The sequence below is a fragment of the Brachyhypopomus gauderio genome, unplaced genomic scaffold (genome assembly GCF_052324685.1).
Source record: "Brachyhypopomus gauderio isolate BG-103 unplaced genomic scaffold, BGAUD_0.2 sc65, whole genome shotgun sequence".
In the NCBI taxonomy this organism is placed as follows: domain Eukaryota; kingdom Metazoa; phylum Chordata; class Actinopteri; order Gymnotiformes; family Hypopomidae; genus Brachyhypopomus; species Brachyhypopomus gauderio.
The window spans coordinates 175,001-191,775 of record NW_027506886.1 but is presented as its reverse complement, the minus strand read 5'-3'; the positions used below and the strand labels follow the sequence as shown (position 1 = coordinate 191,775).

The following is a 16,775-nucleotide window of genomic DNA, read 5'->3' as shown; positions in this document are numbered from 1 at the left end:
GTCACTGAGATCTTGTATGTCTCTCTCTCTCTCTCTGTCTCACTCCCTCTCTTTCGTTCTCTCTCTCCATCTCACTCTTTCTCTATCTCTCTCTCTCTTTTTCTCCCTCCCCATTCCATATAGGTGGACCAAATCCTCTCTGAGCTTCTGTTGACCAAGGAGGAGCTGAAGGAGGTGATGAATCGTATGCAGCAGGAGATGGACCGGGGACTCCGGCTGGAGACGCACGAGGGGGCCAGTGTGAAAATGCTGCCCACCTACGTCCGCTCCACCCCTGAAGGGTCCGGTGAGTGACCCATGTTACTCATGTATCAACTGAATAATCACAAACTGGCCAAGTGGCTTTGACCATCACAATTTTCATTTAACATATTCACTCATGCCAGTCTTGTTGAAGTTTAAAATTAAGCCAGTCGGGCCACCTTGACTTACAACTGCTGGATATTATTTAGATATTATCATACAAAAATACAATTAATTAGAGCATAAGATAATATTTATGTCTGAACAATGTTGCCTCTTTAATGTTGGATGTTGGCCTGATTTTAAATTCAAAGTGTTTGATGCAGGTTACTTGTACATTGCATGTAATGATGCTTATTGAAGACTAGAACAGCATATTGTCGCTCTGTCATACCTCCTCACGTGGGTCAGGAACAGGGTAGCTCTGTCATAACGCCTCACGTGGGTCAGGAACAGGGTAGCTCTGTCATAACGCCTCACGTGGGTCAGGAACAGGGTAGCTCTGTCATAACACCTCACGTGGGTCAGGAACAGGGTAGCTCTGTCATAATGCCTCACGTGGGTCAGGAACAGGGTAGCACTGTCATAACGCCTCACGTGGGTCAGGAACAGGGTAGCTCTGTCATAACGCCTCACGTGGGTCAGGAACAGGGTAGCTCTGTCATAACGCCTCACGTGGGTCAGGAACAGGGTAGCTCTGTCATAACGCCTCACGTGGGTCAGGAACAGGGTAGCACTGTCATAACGCCTCACGTGGGTCAGGAACAGGGTAGCTCTGTCATAACGCCTCACGTGGGTCAGGAACAGGGTAGCTCTGTCATAACGCCTCACGTGCTCAGGGATCAGGAACAGGTGACTCCTGTTGACATTACATAATTTGCAGTTACAGAGTAACTGACGTTTGGGAGAAAATCTGCCTGAATGACCTCTCTCCTAGAAAGCTGCTTACATACATTAGCTTCTGTTCATCAGGTCTACAGTTTATTTATTTAAAGTGTGAAAATTAGAAAATTATTTAGAAATTAGGAGTAGACTCAGTGAAAAGTCTATGAAATTACTTGCATATATATGTTTTTAAATTAAGATTAAAAGATATTAATGGCACAAGTGAAAGACATGAAGCATATTCATCCACTTTTATCTTACCGCACTGGAAAAACTATAATGTGAATATAAGACTGATAAGTATTGTTTGATTGTTTATGGGTGTGTGTGGGGTTTACCGTGTGTCTGTGAAAGTGTCCACTGGTGTGGAAGTGGCGTTTATTGTCAGACCTGTACCCTGTGTGCAGAGGTGGGAGACTTCCTGGCTTTGGACCTGGGTGGCACCAACTTCCGTGTGATGCTGGTGAAGGTGGGGGAGGATGAGGAGAGGGGCTGGAAGGTGGAGACGAAGCACCGTATGTACTCCATCCCTGAGGACGCCATGACCGGCACTGCTGAGATGGTATGAATGAAGTGTGTCTCAGTAGAGCCCGCTTGGGGCGACCCAGTGTGGGCAGCCGGACCCCCGTGGCCCTGCTGGAGGACAGGGAGTGCGTGATGTTCTTTCTCTTCTGACTCTTTCTTTCTTCTTTTCAGCTTTTTGACTACATCGCTGAGTGCATATCGGACTTCCTGGACAAACATGGCATCAAACACAAGAAACTCCCTCTGGGGTTCACCTTCTCTTTCCCGGTCCGTCACGAAGACCTGGATAAGGTCAGCTCCCACTCGCCCAGGCTAGGAGTCATGCTGACCCGCTGACCTTTGGCCTCACACATGAACAATATTTTGCATGTAGGATGACTTTCATGTGTGGTTTATACCGTGTCATTCTCTGTGTGTTTCTCATAGGGAATTCTGTTGAATTGGACAAAAGGTTTCAAGGCATCTGGAGCTGAAGGCAACAATGTTGTGGGTCTGCTCCGAGATGCTATCAGAAGGAGGGGGGTCAGTAATACAGGGACTCTTTACAGGGATGTGATGAAGGTGCCTTTTACTGATAATGACATCACTATACTGCTAAATGATTAAAATAATAATTAAAACTCCCTCTTTAGGACTTTGAGATGGATGTGGTCGCCATGGTGAATGACACAGTGGCAACTATGATTTCCTGTTACTATGAAGACCGTAGCTGTGAGGTTGGCATGATAGTGGGTAAGAAGAATGCATTATCCTCAAACACACACACACACACACACACACACACTCATTCATGTGTACACACATACACATCTGTTTAAATACTTTATAGCACACATAAATTTTACAACAGGGCCATGGAATATCTTGATGACTGAAGCAGAAAATAAATCCAAGACGGACTGTTAAGACGGACTGTTTTGATGTCTGTTACGTGTCTAGTGGCCTCAGTCTCATTCTGGCCTCTTCAGTTCAAATGGTCTAGAAGTTCCACTGAAGCTTCTCTCTCTCTCTCTCTCTCTCTCTCTCTCTGTCTCTCAATCAGGCACAGGGTGTAATGCGTGTTATATGGAGGAAATGTGTACAGTGGAGCTGGTGGAGGGGGAAGAGGGCAGGATGTGTGTGAACACAGAGTGGGGCGCTTTTGGCGGGAACGGAGAGCTGGAAGACTTCCGTCTGGAATATGACCGCGTTGTGGACGAGATGTCACTGAACCCCGGAAAACAGCTGTGAGTTGCTCTCCAACAAAACAGCAAATGCTGTTCAATACGTTAAAAAAAGAGTAATCGGAACTGTTCAAAGATCAGAATCTTTGTCTTCATTTATTTCGTTATCTCAGTATTAACATGCTGAGAATTTGGGGGATTTGGGCCTTTGTTTGTGTCTGGAGGGCCCATTTCAGGCCTGTAACACAGGACTTCAGCCCAGTTTGGTTTCTCCTGCTCTCGTGACCTTAATGAGCAGGTTTGGCAGGTGTGTTTGAGAGGGACATTACTACTTATATTACTTGTAGTAGACTCCAGCCCACCAAAGACATGCTGCCTTTGCTGTGTATGAAGCCAGTCTGTTGCTTGGTGCGCTTGGTATCAGTGGACATGGTTGTCACTTTAGTGCAGTTTATATGACCTTTAACCTTAATGCAAGCTGTGTCATGCACATTCCCATCAGCCTTCTCCGTATTACAGCGCAAACACAGCGTTTCCTCGAAATGGCTGGACCTCTGATGCCAGTTGCCGTGTCAGCAAGAGCTGATGGTTCGTTGGTTTTCGCTGTGTTTCTTGTGAATGGGGAGGAAGGCGAAATTCCCATGTCACCCCGCGTCTGCTCACGTTGTCCGTCCCACGGCCGACCCCGAGGCTGAGCGGGGGCCCTTGTGCGGTTGCCAGGCGACCGGGTTGTTTTTCTGCGAGCAGCATGGGTCTGGGCTGCTGGCGCGTCATAACTGCGTCACGCGCAGAGAGATTAATGTCCGTCTCCCCACATCATTAGTGATGTGGCTGGCTTAATGGTTGTTTACAGTGTGCAGTTAAAATCACTTGTGTTATTAACTCCTACAGAGTTAAAGTGGAGTAGATTTAACAGTGTGGAAGTGAGTTTAACTCCATAAGGGTTGATTTAACACCTCCTACTTTCCAGCCTCTGTGAGACACTGTACCTGACTGTGCCAGTGAAGACCACACGATCAATAAACCCACCATTGTCTCTCATGTTCAATATTTCATATACACCACACTCACGGAATTATTAAAAGAAAGAACTTTACAAAAACTTTTAGAGCAAGAAGTGTTCAAGCTATGTTGTGTCACCATAATAACCTTCCATCAGATGCCATAGTGGTTGTTGAGATGCTTTGTAATGGGTCAGGCAAGAATTTATTTTGATCTCCGTTGACCCACGACACCTACTGGTCTCTGCCTCCATCCTGCGTCCTCAGGTATGAGAAGATGATTGGTGGGAAGTACATGGGTGAGCTGGTTCGTCTCGTCCTGCTGAAGCTACTTAACGAGGGGCTGCTCTTTAACGGGGAGGCGTCAGACACGCTAAAAACACGCGGCAGCTTCGAGACTCGATTTGTGTCCCAGATCGAAAGGTTGGTGAAGCTCATTCATTCATTATAAAAAAAAACTTTCCAAATGAACTATAGATTGCTATTAGTAAACATTACTATAGATTCCTGTTACCCAGCAGTGCTACAGATTTCTATTATTCAACACTGATACCCTAATAATCACATTTTTTTTCTTTAATAAGAGCACAAACAGTGCTGATATTACCAACAGAAAGTTCTTATTGTGTACAGCACTTCAATAATACGGCCTTTTTCATCTTCGTTCAGTGACACAGGAGACAGGAAGCAGATCTATAACATCCTGAGTTCCCTGGGCGTCCTGCCGTCTGAGCTGGACTGTGACATTGTCCGTTTGGCCTGCGAGAGCGTGTCCACACGTGCCGCTCACATGTGTGGGGCGGGGCTAGCCGGCGTCCTCAACCTCATGAGAAAGCGCCGCTGCCAGGAGGAGATGAAGATCACGGTGGGCGTGGACGGCTCCGTCTACAAGCTCCACCCACGGTGAGGAGACTCATGAGGAGACTCCACGGTGGAGTAATGAGTGAGGATGGAGGGATAATAGATGTGTTAACCAATGCCTAAACGCACATAGCATATATAATTATGTAATTCAAATTCCTGTAGACAGTTGTATAAGTTATAAATCCTGGATCCAGTACTGATTTCCAGATCTCTCCTTTCAGATTCAAAGAGCGCTTTCACAAAATTGTACGAGAGCTGACGCCAAACTGTGACATCACCTTCATCCAATCAGAAGAAGGGAGTGGCCGAGGAGCCGCGCTCATATCGGCGGTGGCCTGCAAGATGGCTGCTCGCATGATAACGCCGTAATAACCGCTGTAATGGACCGCTCCGACCGATAGGTGGAGCTCCAGGATCACTGCACAATGCGAAGACGCCCGTCGTTCGCTTGGAGCGGCTTTCGAAGCCTCCCTTAGCATACAACTGAACTTCTGTCTCCATAATGGAGGTTTTCAGTGTGGGTGGCATGGCATCGCCAATATTTTGGCTCTTAAGTGTTCACCACACGACGTACGCTGTTGTACATGTTTGACATGCCAAATCTGTCTTCTGTGTATACTTTCGGATGTCTATGCTCTACATGCATAGGTTGTTAATAATTATATGCATGTACATGTCTAAATTAGTAATAACGGGATTTTCCTTAAAGGAAAAATATTCTGGGTGTTCTTTTATGAAGTACAACATTGTAGATGTTGCTTTTGTGTTTTATACATTGTCTTAATGTATTATGCGAACTCCTACTATCTTGACAAGTAGGTTAGAGTGCAGGCAACAGCATACCTGATACTTATGAACTGTTTACTACATTTATTTATTTTAGTTTAAAATGTGTTTGTATTCTGTAGAGAGCCAATCTTAATTCTCTGTATTCCAATGAAGCAATTCTTAAGTAATGTAAATAAAGTGAGTTGGCTTACAGTGCGCTTTGAAATACGGGGGGGGGGTTCTCAGTTCAATTAATCACACGGTGAAAAATTGTGTCTAAAGTTCCTCCTATGTTTATATGATGAATTATTGGAAGATATGCCGGTTGTTTGTTCGTGAACTACATCCGAAGCTCGATCGTACTGTTTGTTATCGAGTAGAGCGACTCCAGGAGGGTAGGCACTCATTGCATTAAAATCACTTCCACCCGGACCACTTTGATACGCGGACTGTTACCATAGTGATCTGGGCGTCTGTCAGGTGCAAAGGGAAAAGGAGTCGAGTTTCGTTATGGACGTTGATAATTAGTCGTTCCCACCCAGTATTATTTTCAGACAGGTGAGTGTCCATTACTTGAACGAGCGCTTCAAGATTCTCAGATAAGAAAGGAAGGCGGCTAGCTAGCGTATTTCTACACTAAATAGGCTGACGACGCGATATGTTGCGATCTGTCTTGAGGAAGTGAATGGGGCAAAACAGGAAATTACAGCGCAGGGAAGTGAGGGAAACGTCAAACCCAGCAGTGTGACCTGCTTGTCTGTAGTTAACGTCCATCCCCACTCTCATTCGTTAGTTATCTTGCCTCCTGTTTTAATGAAACAGCATTTTACCATAAGTTTTACTCCTTAATTTCACAGGTGCACTATCACAATGAAGTTGTTTAGTCTGAGCGTCCTGTACAAAGGACATGCCAAAGTCAATCTTCTTAAAGCTGCCTACGAATTATCCTCATTCAGCTATTTTCAAAGATCCAGGTAAGACTATATATATATATATATATATATATATATATATATATATATATATATATATATATATATATATATATATATATATATATATATATATATATATATCCTTCCTCTATACTGACAGCAAACTGTTCATGTTGACTTTTAGCGTTTGTGTGTTTGTGTGTGTGTGTGTGGGTGGGTGGGTGTGACAGCATACAAGAGTTCATGGCATTCACCGGTGCCCTTATTGTTGAGCGCTCTGTGCTTGGGAATCGATCCTCAGTTAAAGAGAAAGGTGAGCGTGGGAGATTCTTCCTGCTATGCATAACTACAGTGGATTTTCTTAAATGCAGACTCATTGTGTGCATCTGTTTGTCTGTGTGTATGTTCTTTATTAGACTATATGTGTCATGTGCACATACGTGATGATGGTCTTTCTGCTGTGCTCATAGCCGATAGCGAGTACCCACAGCGTGTGTGTTTTTCTCTCCTTGACAAGGTGTGTAACACAAACATATGTGAAGAGTTTTGCATACTAATTTTAGTATTGTATTTGCAGAAGCACTGCACCTGTGTTCTCAGGGTGATGTAGATAAAGACAGGTATAAGACATTCATGTGAGCATAGTTTACAGCTGTTTTCATTTTCATAATTTGCTATAAGGTGTTGGACGAGTTCTCCAGACAGGTGGATGACCGTGAGTGGTCAACCGGAACTCCAGACAGCATCCGATTCCCTCTGCTAGATGAGTATCTCAGCAAATACCAGGTTATTTGTAACACACACAGACACACAAATGGAAGGCATTACCCTTTAGTTAATGTTGAAACAGGATGAGGTCCGTGTTTGTTGTGACTGTCTGACTTCATTTACAGAACCCCAGAGAAGCGGATGCAATAACTAGACTTCAGGCAGAAGTTGATGAGACAAAGATTATTTTGGTGAGATATTTTATTGCTTATTCACTAAACTCATAAAGCAAAACATGTTGTTTGAGGCAGTTTTGATTTGTAGCTCAATGGGGGCAGTTGGAATTCACTCTGAGATGCATGGTTTGCTGTTTTGAGGTAATAGATGAACACAACGCTGTATGTGTCATGTGTGTACTGTTTTGTGTGTCCGCGACAGCACAACACCATGGATTCGTTGCTGCAGAGAGGAGAAAAGTTGGATGACTTGGTGCAGAAGTCAGAGGATTTAGGACAAACCTCCAAAACCTTTTACAAAACCGTAAGATTCCTGTACTCTGCAGGGAAGGACATGCACAGGCCTATTTTGAACCTTCACCTCAAATCTCCGTTAACGTTTAGGGTTCAGACAAATCTAATTTAACAATTTAGCTGCTGTGTCATAATGCAGATTACCATCATTTGAAGCATTTGACTTCCTATCTTAACATGGACGTAGCTCATATATCCATGTATGTTGTTTGAACTTCCTTTCAGGCTCGAAAGCACAACAGTTGCTGCAAAATGATGTGATGTGTTTCAAAGATCAGCTGAAGATTTTTTGCATCAACGCATCCATCAACATATTCCTACTGTAAGGATTACTGTTTGTTTGGTTGGTTGCTTGGTTTGTTTGTGTCTTGAATCAGTGTTTGAAATTATTTCATTCACTCTGGTAAAACTAAAATCTAAAATGTTTGCTTAGCTACAGTTGTACATTGGCAAAACACAGAGTCACACTGGGGACTCTCTCATAGCTATAGAGAGAAGCACACTGATCTGAGATCAGGAAACCTTTCAAGTTATTTATGAATATGGATGTGGATTATATTGGCAGCCGTCCAGATTGTTTGATGATGAGTAAAGTTTACAGCCAGATTCCAAAATATGCTGGAGTAACTTCACAGGAAGTTCCTGATAAGCTGCTATAAGGGTTCATAGAGTGTGTTTGGGTGTGTGCTTGTGTTTGTGTGTGTGTGTGTGTGTGTGTGTGTTGGGGCAGGGATAACCACATTGATCAAAACATGATCTCTGTCTACTGGAGAAATTTGATCACGCACTACTATTATTGCACTACTGATTTCTTTACTGTTTTCAGTGTTTTTGGTTTATTTATTTGTTCTTTTGCCTCGTTTTTGCTTTTTCCTGTATCAGCCTTCAATGATTTCTTGCAGAGAGCAATGCTTTTCTGTTTACACTAGATTAAGTAAACTGTAGTTTGTGTTTACAGTGCTGTTAATAGTGTAACTTGCATTGCCTTAATCTGACCATGCTGGAGAGGTTTAAGTGATCTGGCTTGACTAAATGTATGTTTCTTCTTTTCTTGTTATTCACTTCCCTTTTTCCTGAATGTGCGGTTGATTATACAATTAAAGTGATTAGAGTGTCCCACGATAGTAAACAGGAACATAACGTGCACAAATACATTTTCCGGTTATGTTTTGTAGTATTAAGACCTCCCGATGTAGTGTTTGTTTCAGTTTTGATGTTGGCATGTTGGCCATGATTAAATTAATAATGGTTTGAGTAAGTTTAATGGTGCGTGTGAGTGGAACTGGGCAGATGAGATATTACAGAAAGGTCTTGTGTGTGTGTGTGTGTGTGTGTGTGTGTGTGTGTGTGTGTGTGTGTGTGTGTGTGTGTGTGTGTGTGTGTGTGTGCGCATTTATTCTGATTTATTTGTTCTTTTGCCTCTCTAGGCTATCAGCCTCCAATGATTTCTTGCAGAGATGAATGCTTTTCTGTTAACACTTGATTAAGTAAACTTGTTTGTGTTTACAGTGCTGTTAATAGTTTAACTCACACTGCCTTAATATGACCATGCAGTTTTCCGGTTATGTCTCGTAGTATTAAGACCTCCCGATGTCGTGTTTTTTTCAGTTTTGTTGGGTCATAATTGTTACAAACGAAACAAAATTATACCACTCGCGGAAAACCTGATTAAAGAGATTTTATCTGATGTCTGCATATTTTATTCTGTTTTCAACTGGTCCTGGTTACATATACCTGTTCACAAACTAGTCTGTTTCATTTGCATTGTTTTGTAATCAAAAACCAAGGTGACTGCACACTACACACGTCCGGGACACGCCCAGGACCTGCTCAGGACACGCCCAGGACATGCTCAGGACACGCCCACCCCGGTGGCGCTGTCGCTCATCTCATCCACCCAATAGTTTACGCGCTCCCCGGACGCACCATTACTGTTTACTATATGTAGGGCATGTAAGCCGCCGGCTAAAGGCTCGTCCTTCTAAAGGGGGCCCTGGAGATGACAACGGGAAGATAGGCTGTGCGAAACATCACGAATATGTGGCCGGAGGTGAGAAACGGCACAGTCCTCGAGGAACTACGGGACGGCAACGAATCGCAGGTAAAAGCAACGCCGGGTGTTGGAGAGGGACGTGCGCCACGTTTGCGTTTGAGACGTCAGACTGAACGGGTCAGGGATGCGCTGACCACGTTAAACTGGGAAAAGTAACTGCAGGCTGATACAGTATTACTGGATTTACTATTCCAGACGTCTGAGTAAAACAGTATCCCACGCTGTCCTAAAGTATATTTGCAAATATTCATGAATATATGTATTACTCATTTATGAGATCTCTATACACCTAGCTCTGAGAAACGCCATTCAGGTTTCTCGGTTTTAGTCGTGTTTTGATTCTTCTTTAGTTTCCTTTCCTCAGCATGTTTTGGGAACTTACAGTAATGGCCATCCTTTCTTATCGCGATAAATCTCCTGTCTTCTCTTCCCCCAGGCTCTGAACTCAGTTCTATCAATATCCGTGGTGTCCAAAGCGACAGCTAGTTCGACAGTTCATATAGTCATATGCGTTCATTCCACTCAACTGGAAACGTGGATCTGAGGGAAATAAAACAAAACAAAAAAACACTATCAGAGTTTTGTGGTAGAATTTTACTTTGGTCTAAGCTTAAAGACTGTACTTCGAGCTGCAGTGTAAAAGGCTGTAATCTTGAAATCTGTGTTGAAAACTCTGTCCTTGGCTTAGCTCCTCCCCCCATCAGGAAGGGAAACACCCCGTGAAAGCATTTGTGTTATGAGGAACAATCCATGGGCTCCTGTTCTGACTGGCCTGCCTGTAACTCTGCTGTCAACTTAATGACACAGTGAGCTTGTGCTGGTGTTTCTGTGACCTGTGATTGGTGATTTTGCCCCTCTCTGACTCGTGATTGGTGATTTTATGCCTCCCTGACCTGTGATTGGTGATTTTGCCCCTCTCTGACCTGTGATTGATGATTTTGCCCCCTCTGACCTGTGGTATCTTTGCCCCTCTCTGACCTGTGATTGGTAATTTTATGCCTCCCTGACCTGTGATTGATGATTTTGCCCCCTCTGACCTGTGGTAACTTTGCCCCTCTCTGATCTGTGATTGGTGATTTTATGCCTCCCTGATCTGTGATTGATGATTTTGCCCCCTCTGACCTGTGGTAACTTTGCCCCTCTCTGATCTGTGATTGGTGATTTTATGCCTCCCTGACCTGTGATTGGTGATTTTGCCCCTCTCTGACCTGTGATTGGTGGTTTTGCTCCTCTCTGACCTGTGATTGCACTGTAAAAAAGAAAAAGTTGAGAAAACGTAAAATTTCAAGGCAACTTACTGCACTCGATTTTTGAGTTTTGATCCCAACTCAAACTCTTAAGTTTTTAAGAAATTCACTCACAGTTGAGCCAACTTATTATTTCTTGTTCCAATTTATTTTTCACAGGTATATAAACTTCAGATTTTAAGTATTGCCTACAAATAATTCCAAATGTTTTGCTAACTTATTATATCTTGTTCGGATAATTTATCTTGCCCATGTATACAAACCTTAAAATGTAAGTTTTACATACCAAGAGTTCCAAATTTTTTTAAGCTGTGCCAACTTATTATATTATGGCATGGTGCGGAAGAAAGAGGCCACAGACAAAGCCCATTCTTGTCAAGAACAGATGTTTTATTTTCATCTCGTAAGGAAATTGGCACTCACAGGCACAATCAGATCAAACTTGAAACCTGCAAATAGCTTGCCATTGCACGTGAAACACAGGGGGAGGTCATGAAGACGGCAACGTTACACATACATGGAGGGGGAACTCTGATAATGCACATGTACATTAAAAAAATGCACCGGGGTGACTTAACTAATAACACACAATTAATAATCATTAATAACACTATACAGACATAAACACCACATAATACGCATAATAGGGCCGGAGCCGCAAGGGCTCATGGGTAATGACGTCACCCTCTGGCACCCCCCCATTGGCCAGACGCTACAATATCTTGTTCAGATAATGTATATTTCACATGTACATAAATCTCTAAATTCAATACTAAGAACAGCTAACTGAAGTTGGGTCATATAAGACAAATGACAAAACGGTTCAATTAACACGTTTATTATACCTTTCTGCAACAAAGGTAGTATTTCAACCAAAATACTCACATTTGGACGTTTGGAACAAGAAATAATAAGTTGGCTCAACTGTGAGTGAATTTCTTAAAAACTTAAGAGTTTGAGTTGGGATCAAAACTCAAAAATCGAGTGCAGTAAGTTGCCTTGAAATTTTGAGTTTTCTCAACTTTTTCGTTTTTACAGTGTAGCGTAGGTCGCTGCTTGCCGCAGGTGAAATCCATTTCAAGATGTCTGGAGTCCAATCGCAAACCCCGCCCCGTTCTTAACTAAGGAGTCAAATTGAGTATGCGCAGAGGAGTTGGCCTGGCCTTAACTAGGGTTCAACTACAATTTGTATATTTTGACAATGCAGGTTGTAAGGTCAGATCAACTTTTAACAAGAAACTCAATAAAGTAAGCTGGTCCAATTACTTTGTTATTGTTTATGGTGCAATTAATTATTTTTGGCTCAGCCAAACTAAAAATCATAGTAAGGCGAGCAATTTTAAGTTCTGTTTTTTACAGTGTGGTTATGTTCTCTGTCATTGTGCTTCACAGGTTGTGCTTCCTGTCCCTGCATGGCTCCCCCTTACCTCCCACAGAAATGGTAAGCGTTCACACTCCTAACACCCCTCTGATGTTTGAGTGAGCATGTCTATCTCCTGTAACTTCAGGGGTTGGTTCTCTCTCCAGGTTCAACAGTGGTGTCTCCATCACCTCTCACTGAGGCCCCTCTACAGAAACGTAGTGGGATTATACCAGGTAAACTCTCACTGAGGCCCCTCTACAGAAACGTAGTGGGATTATACCAGGTAAACTCTCACTGAGGCCCCTCTACAGAAACGTAGTGGGATTATACCAGGTAAACTCTCACTGAGGCCCCTCTACAGAAACATAGTGGGATTATACCAGGTAAACTCTCACTGAGGCCCCTCTACAGAAACATAGTGGGATTATACCAGGTAAACTCTCACTGAGGCCCCTCTACAGAAACATAGTGGGATTATATCAGGTTAACTTTTAATGAAACACCTCTACACAAACACTGTGAGATTATACCACATAAACCCCTATGTAAGCCAATAGCACTATCATTACAGTCCTTCCTCACCCACTAATACCACATATGTACATACACGGCTGTTCCAGGATCCGTAAGTGTTGTGTATGCTGTGAAAGTGGTAGTCTTCACTGTAGGTGATCTGCTCCAGTACGTAGGTGATCTGGTGTAGTGATTGTACTCTAGTGACTGCATATCTTTATATCTGAACTGCATCTTTCAGTGACTGATAGATTTCTATTTCACTATCCTTCTATCTTCCATCCCTCTATCTTCCTCTTTATCTGTTAACTGTGAATGTGATAAGACTTTTTCGTGAGAAGTCTATTTTCCTTTGTCTTCATCTATCTTTCTACCTGTCTCTCGAAGTGACTGAAATCAGATTTTTTTTTGTCTTAATGTGAAACTAATCAGATTTTTCAGGGCTGTGGGTTGTGTGGGCAAATCATATTTGAATTTATTTGTTGTGCAAAAATGTATCAAAACGCATTTTCGTGCCCTGTTTTGGAGCACAGATGCATTCACGTTACAGCTCAGCTCACCTGCAGTGAGAAATGTGAACCATCTGAAGTAAATCTGAAGTGATCAGAAAGAAACAACATGGCTTGTCATGTGAACGGAGTGGCTGTTTACTCTTTGTTTCCTTTTCTTTCAAAATGAGCTCTAGAGAAGTTGGAATCCTAGCGTGTGCGGAGGGTCACAGGTCCCGCTCAACCTCATCTTGCCTGGTTTCCTCTACAGTTAGCAGCAGGTGTCCCATAAAATAGGGAGAGAAGCTAAGAATTATTGTAACGTTTCCCCACCTACAGTGCCCCAGGTTAGCAGCAGTAGGGAGTTTACTTTCAAACAGCTTTACAAACCATTAAGGACTCAGTATTAAAAGTAACTAAAATGCAGCCAAGCTATTCTCTTAGCTACATTAAATACATTGCATTATAAATAAATGTAAACACATTATCAATAACTATAAATATTAGAATTATAATATGGCTTACACATTATGCACTCACCGGCCACTTTATTAGGTACACCTTGCTAGTACGGGTTGGACCCATTTTGCCTTCAGAACTGCCTTAATCCTTCATGGCATTCAACAAGGTACTGGAAACATTCCTCAGAGAGTCTGGTCCATATTGACATGATACCATCAAGCAGTTGCTACAGATTTCTCAGCTGCACATCCATGATGTGAATCTCCCGTTCCACCACATCCCAAAGGTGCTCTATTGGATTGAGATCTGGTGACTGTGGAGGCCATTCGAGTAGAGTGAACGCTTGTGTTCAAGAAACCAGTCTGAGATGATTCACGCATTATGACATGGAAGTATCCATCAGAAGATAGGTACACTATGGTCATAAAGGGATGGACGTGGTCAGCAACAATACTCAGGTAGGCTGTGGCATTGACACAATGCTCATTTGATACTAATGTGCCCAAAGTGTGCCAGTTGTGCATTCAGAGATGCTCTTCTGCATGCCTCAGTTGTAACGATTGGTTATTTGATTTACTGTTGCCGTTCTATCAGCTCGAACCACTCTGGCCATTCTCCTCTGACCTCAGTGCACCCACAGAACTGCCGCTCACTGGACATTTTCTCTTTTTCGGACCATTCTCTGTAAACCCCAGAGATGGTTGTGTGAGAAAATCCCAATAGATCAGCAGTTTCTGAAATACTCAGACCAGCCTGTCTGGCCCCAACAAACATGCCACGTTCAAAGTCACTTAAATCATCTTTCTTCCCTATTCTGATGCTCAGTTTGAACTGCAGCAGATTTTATTGGCCATGTCTACATGCCTAAATGCATTGAATTGCTGCCATGTGATTGGCTGATTTGACATTTGTGTTAATGAGCAGTTGGACAGGTGTACCTAATAACGTGGCCGGTGACTGTTAAAGCTACTTAATGAAGCAACAATACATTTAACACAAATAAAGAATAACATTGTTTAAAGTAGATTGAAGACTCACATGTGTTTTTGTAGTGAATTGGATTAAAAAGACATCACATTTTGTTTTTGATGTGACATTGCATCTATAATAGTTACCATCAGTTTGTTAATTAGTTATTTAGCTAGAAAGTTAATTAGTTAACTAGTAAAAATACAGCACACATGCTACACAGTACTTGAGGAAAAATGTATAGCTAAGTTATTGGAAAAGATTTATGTTTTGAAAATAGCTTTTCTTCCATCAGAGCCACTTAAAATAGTAAAACTAAAAACCTTGCTACATGTAGGTAGCTAAACCCCAGCTCTGACATTTAGACAATATGTTGTTGTCCCTGCAAAATAAAAATAAAAAATAAACATAAACCTTGAGTGATCTGGTTTTGAGCTTTAAACTTGGTGTGTGTGCCGTGCTGGGGGCAGTGAATGGTCTAGTTTAGTTCATAAAACTGCTTGTGGCTTTTAATGACAATGACTAAAGTCATTATCTCAGCCACTGGTTGTGTGAGTTACGTCGAGTCTTTGTCTAGGAGATCTGGTTCTGTTATTTTGGGGACTGGAAACATTTAGAGTTGCTGGTGTGAAGTTGGCCTACTTTGCCATGAAATATTCAGTTGAACCACTGTTGTAGCAACAAGGCTCTGAAAAAAAAAGAAGAAAACATTACCTGACATTGTCTGGTGTGGAGTGGGGCTCGATCATACCAGTTCAGCAGGTGCTGCTTATTGAGCTGCCATGTGTGGGATTGCAGTAGCTCAGGGCAACCTGTCTTGGAGACACGTGTATGCATGATCCACACTGCACCGCGTCTTTACACATGTTCAAGCAGATGCATTAAATGAGATCGCTGCTCCGTCAGTGGGAATACCGTGAGAAGGTCCACACACCTTCTCCCTAATCTTCTCCCTAACTGGCTTCTAGGCTGGGAGTTCAACTTGAGGTCTGTAAGCAGGGGGAGAAAAGAGATTGAGGGAGAGGAGAGGAGAGTTGTGGCGGGGTGAGGACAGTTGGAGAGGGGAGACGAGGGGAGTTGTGGAGAGGAGAGGAGAGTTGTGGCGGGGTGAGGACAGTTGGAGAGGGGAGACGAGGGGAGTTGTGGAGAGGGGAGGAGAGTTGGTGCTGTGGGAATAGGAAGGGACTCTGGGGAGGAGGGGAGGAGTGCTGTGGGAATAGGAAGGGACTCTGGGGTCTAGCAGTGGCAGATGGCTCCGCTGTGTGCAGATCTCTCCCTCAGCTTCTGCTCTTGACCTCTTTATCTATGCATGTGTCTGCATGTGTCTGGAAAAAATGCTGCACATCTAAAAGATAAACAAATAATCTCATCTGTTATGAAGTCACACCCTAGCCGATGGGAAACAGCCTAGCTTGTTCACTTCTATAAAGTATCCTGCAGCCTGAATCTGCGACATGTCAAAGCAGTTACCCGCAATGCCTGTTAAGAATGGTACAGGTGTTGTTTGGTGTTGGTGTTGTTGCTATAGGTCGAGACCCAGTGCAACACCTGAGTGCTTTCTACCTCTGCTAAACCTCTCTGTAAGGTTGAGTTGTTTGTGCAATGCTGTAAGCCTCGAGATGATGCAATGGTGGAGGTTTGTTGTGGATTACGAAGTGTGATCGTGTGTGTGTGTGTGTGTGTGTGTGTGTGTGTGTGTGTGTGTGTGTGTGTGTGTGTGTGTGTGTGTGTGTGTGTGTGTGTGTGTGTGTGTGTAACCTCAGGTTTAATAGCTGCTGCACTGTTCATAGTCTTCCTGCTGGCCCTGTACACAGTGCTGTGGAAGTGTATGGTCTCCCCACCAAGTAAAAGGTGAGGAAAGAAGAGACGTCTTTCCTACCTCCTCTTTTCTGTGTGTGTCGGCTGTGTGAAGCATCTCTCTATCTCTCTCTCTCTCTCCCTCTCTCCCTCTCTCCCTCCCTCCCTCCCTCCCTCTCCCAGGGGTAAAAAGACACGGAGTCTGAAGAGTATCCGGAGAGCAGTCTGATGCGTGGATGCTTTAATTCTGGTTGATATCGT

At 43.2% G+C, this 16,775-nt stretch overlaps 2 protein-coding genes across 6 annotated transcripts in view; both read left to right on the top strand.

The window, feature by feature from the left end:
• Positions 1–5,524, top strand: part of gck (glucokinase (hexokinase 4)) — a 37,726-nt gene extending 32,202 nt beyond the window's left edge. For both annotated transcript variants that reach the window (XM_076989098.1, XM_076989097.1), the window contains exons 2-10: positions 124–286; positions 1,536–1,690; positions 1,825–1,944; positions 2,080–2,175; positions 2,286–2,385; positions 2,696–2,879; positions 4,085–4,240; positions 4,487–4,720; positions 4,903–5,524. In XM_076989098.1, coding sequence (XP_076845213.1) covers positions 178–286; positions 1,536–1,690; positions 1,825–1,944; positions 2,080–2,175; positions 2,286–2,385; positions 2,696–2,879; positions 4,085–4,240; positions 4,487–4,720; positions 4,903–5,050 — 1,302 coding nt within the window. In that variant the 5' untranslated portion in view covers positions 124–177 and the 3' untranslated portion in view covers positions 5,051–5,524. The remainder of the gene's footprint in view (positions 1–123; positions 287–1,535; positions 1,691–1,824; positions 1,945–2,079; positions 2,176–2,285; positions 2,386–2,695; positions 2,880–4,084; positions 4,241–4,486; positions 4,721–4,902) is intronic.
• A 366-nt stretch (positions 5,525–5,890) lies between these two features.
• The window catches only part of LOC143490298 (synaptobrevin homolog YKT6-like), an 11,545-nt gene continuing 660 nt past the window's right edge, over positions 5,891–16,775 (top strand). The window contains exons 1-12 of one of the 4 annotated variants that reach the window (XM_076988947.1): positions 5,891–6,007; positions 6,307–6,423; positions 6,615–6,697; positions 6,801–6,901; positions 7,066–7,170; positions 7,278–7,343; positions 7,531–7,632; positions 7,848–9,723; positions 12,315–12,363; positions 12,450–12,518; positions 16,481–16,568; positions 16,698–16,775. The exon at positions 16,698–16,775 is cut by the window's right edge and continues 660 nt beyond it. In XM_076988947.1, the coding sequence (XP_076845062.1) occupies positions 6,320–6,423; positions 6,615–6,697; positions 6,801–6,901; positions 7,066–7,170; positions 7,278–7,343; positions 7,531–7,632; positions 7,848–7,883 (597 nt within the window). In that variant the 5' untranslated portion in view covers positions 5,891–6,007; positions 6,307–6,319 and the 3' untranslated portion in view covers positions 7,884–9,723; positions 12,315–12,363; positions 12,450–12,518; positions 16,481–16,568; positions 16,698–16,775. Of the gene's footprint in view, positions 6,008–6,052; positions 6,424–6,614; positions 6,698–6,800; positions 6,902–7,065; positions 7,171–7,277; positions 7,344–7,530; positions 7,633–7,847; positions 9,724–12,314; positions 12,364–12,449; positions 12,519–14,034; positions 14,207–16,480; positions 16,569–16,697 lie in introns of those variants that run through there. The other 3 variants (XM_076988950.1, XM_076988946.1, XM_076988951.1) reach the window with 3 other exon arrangements.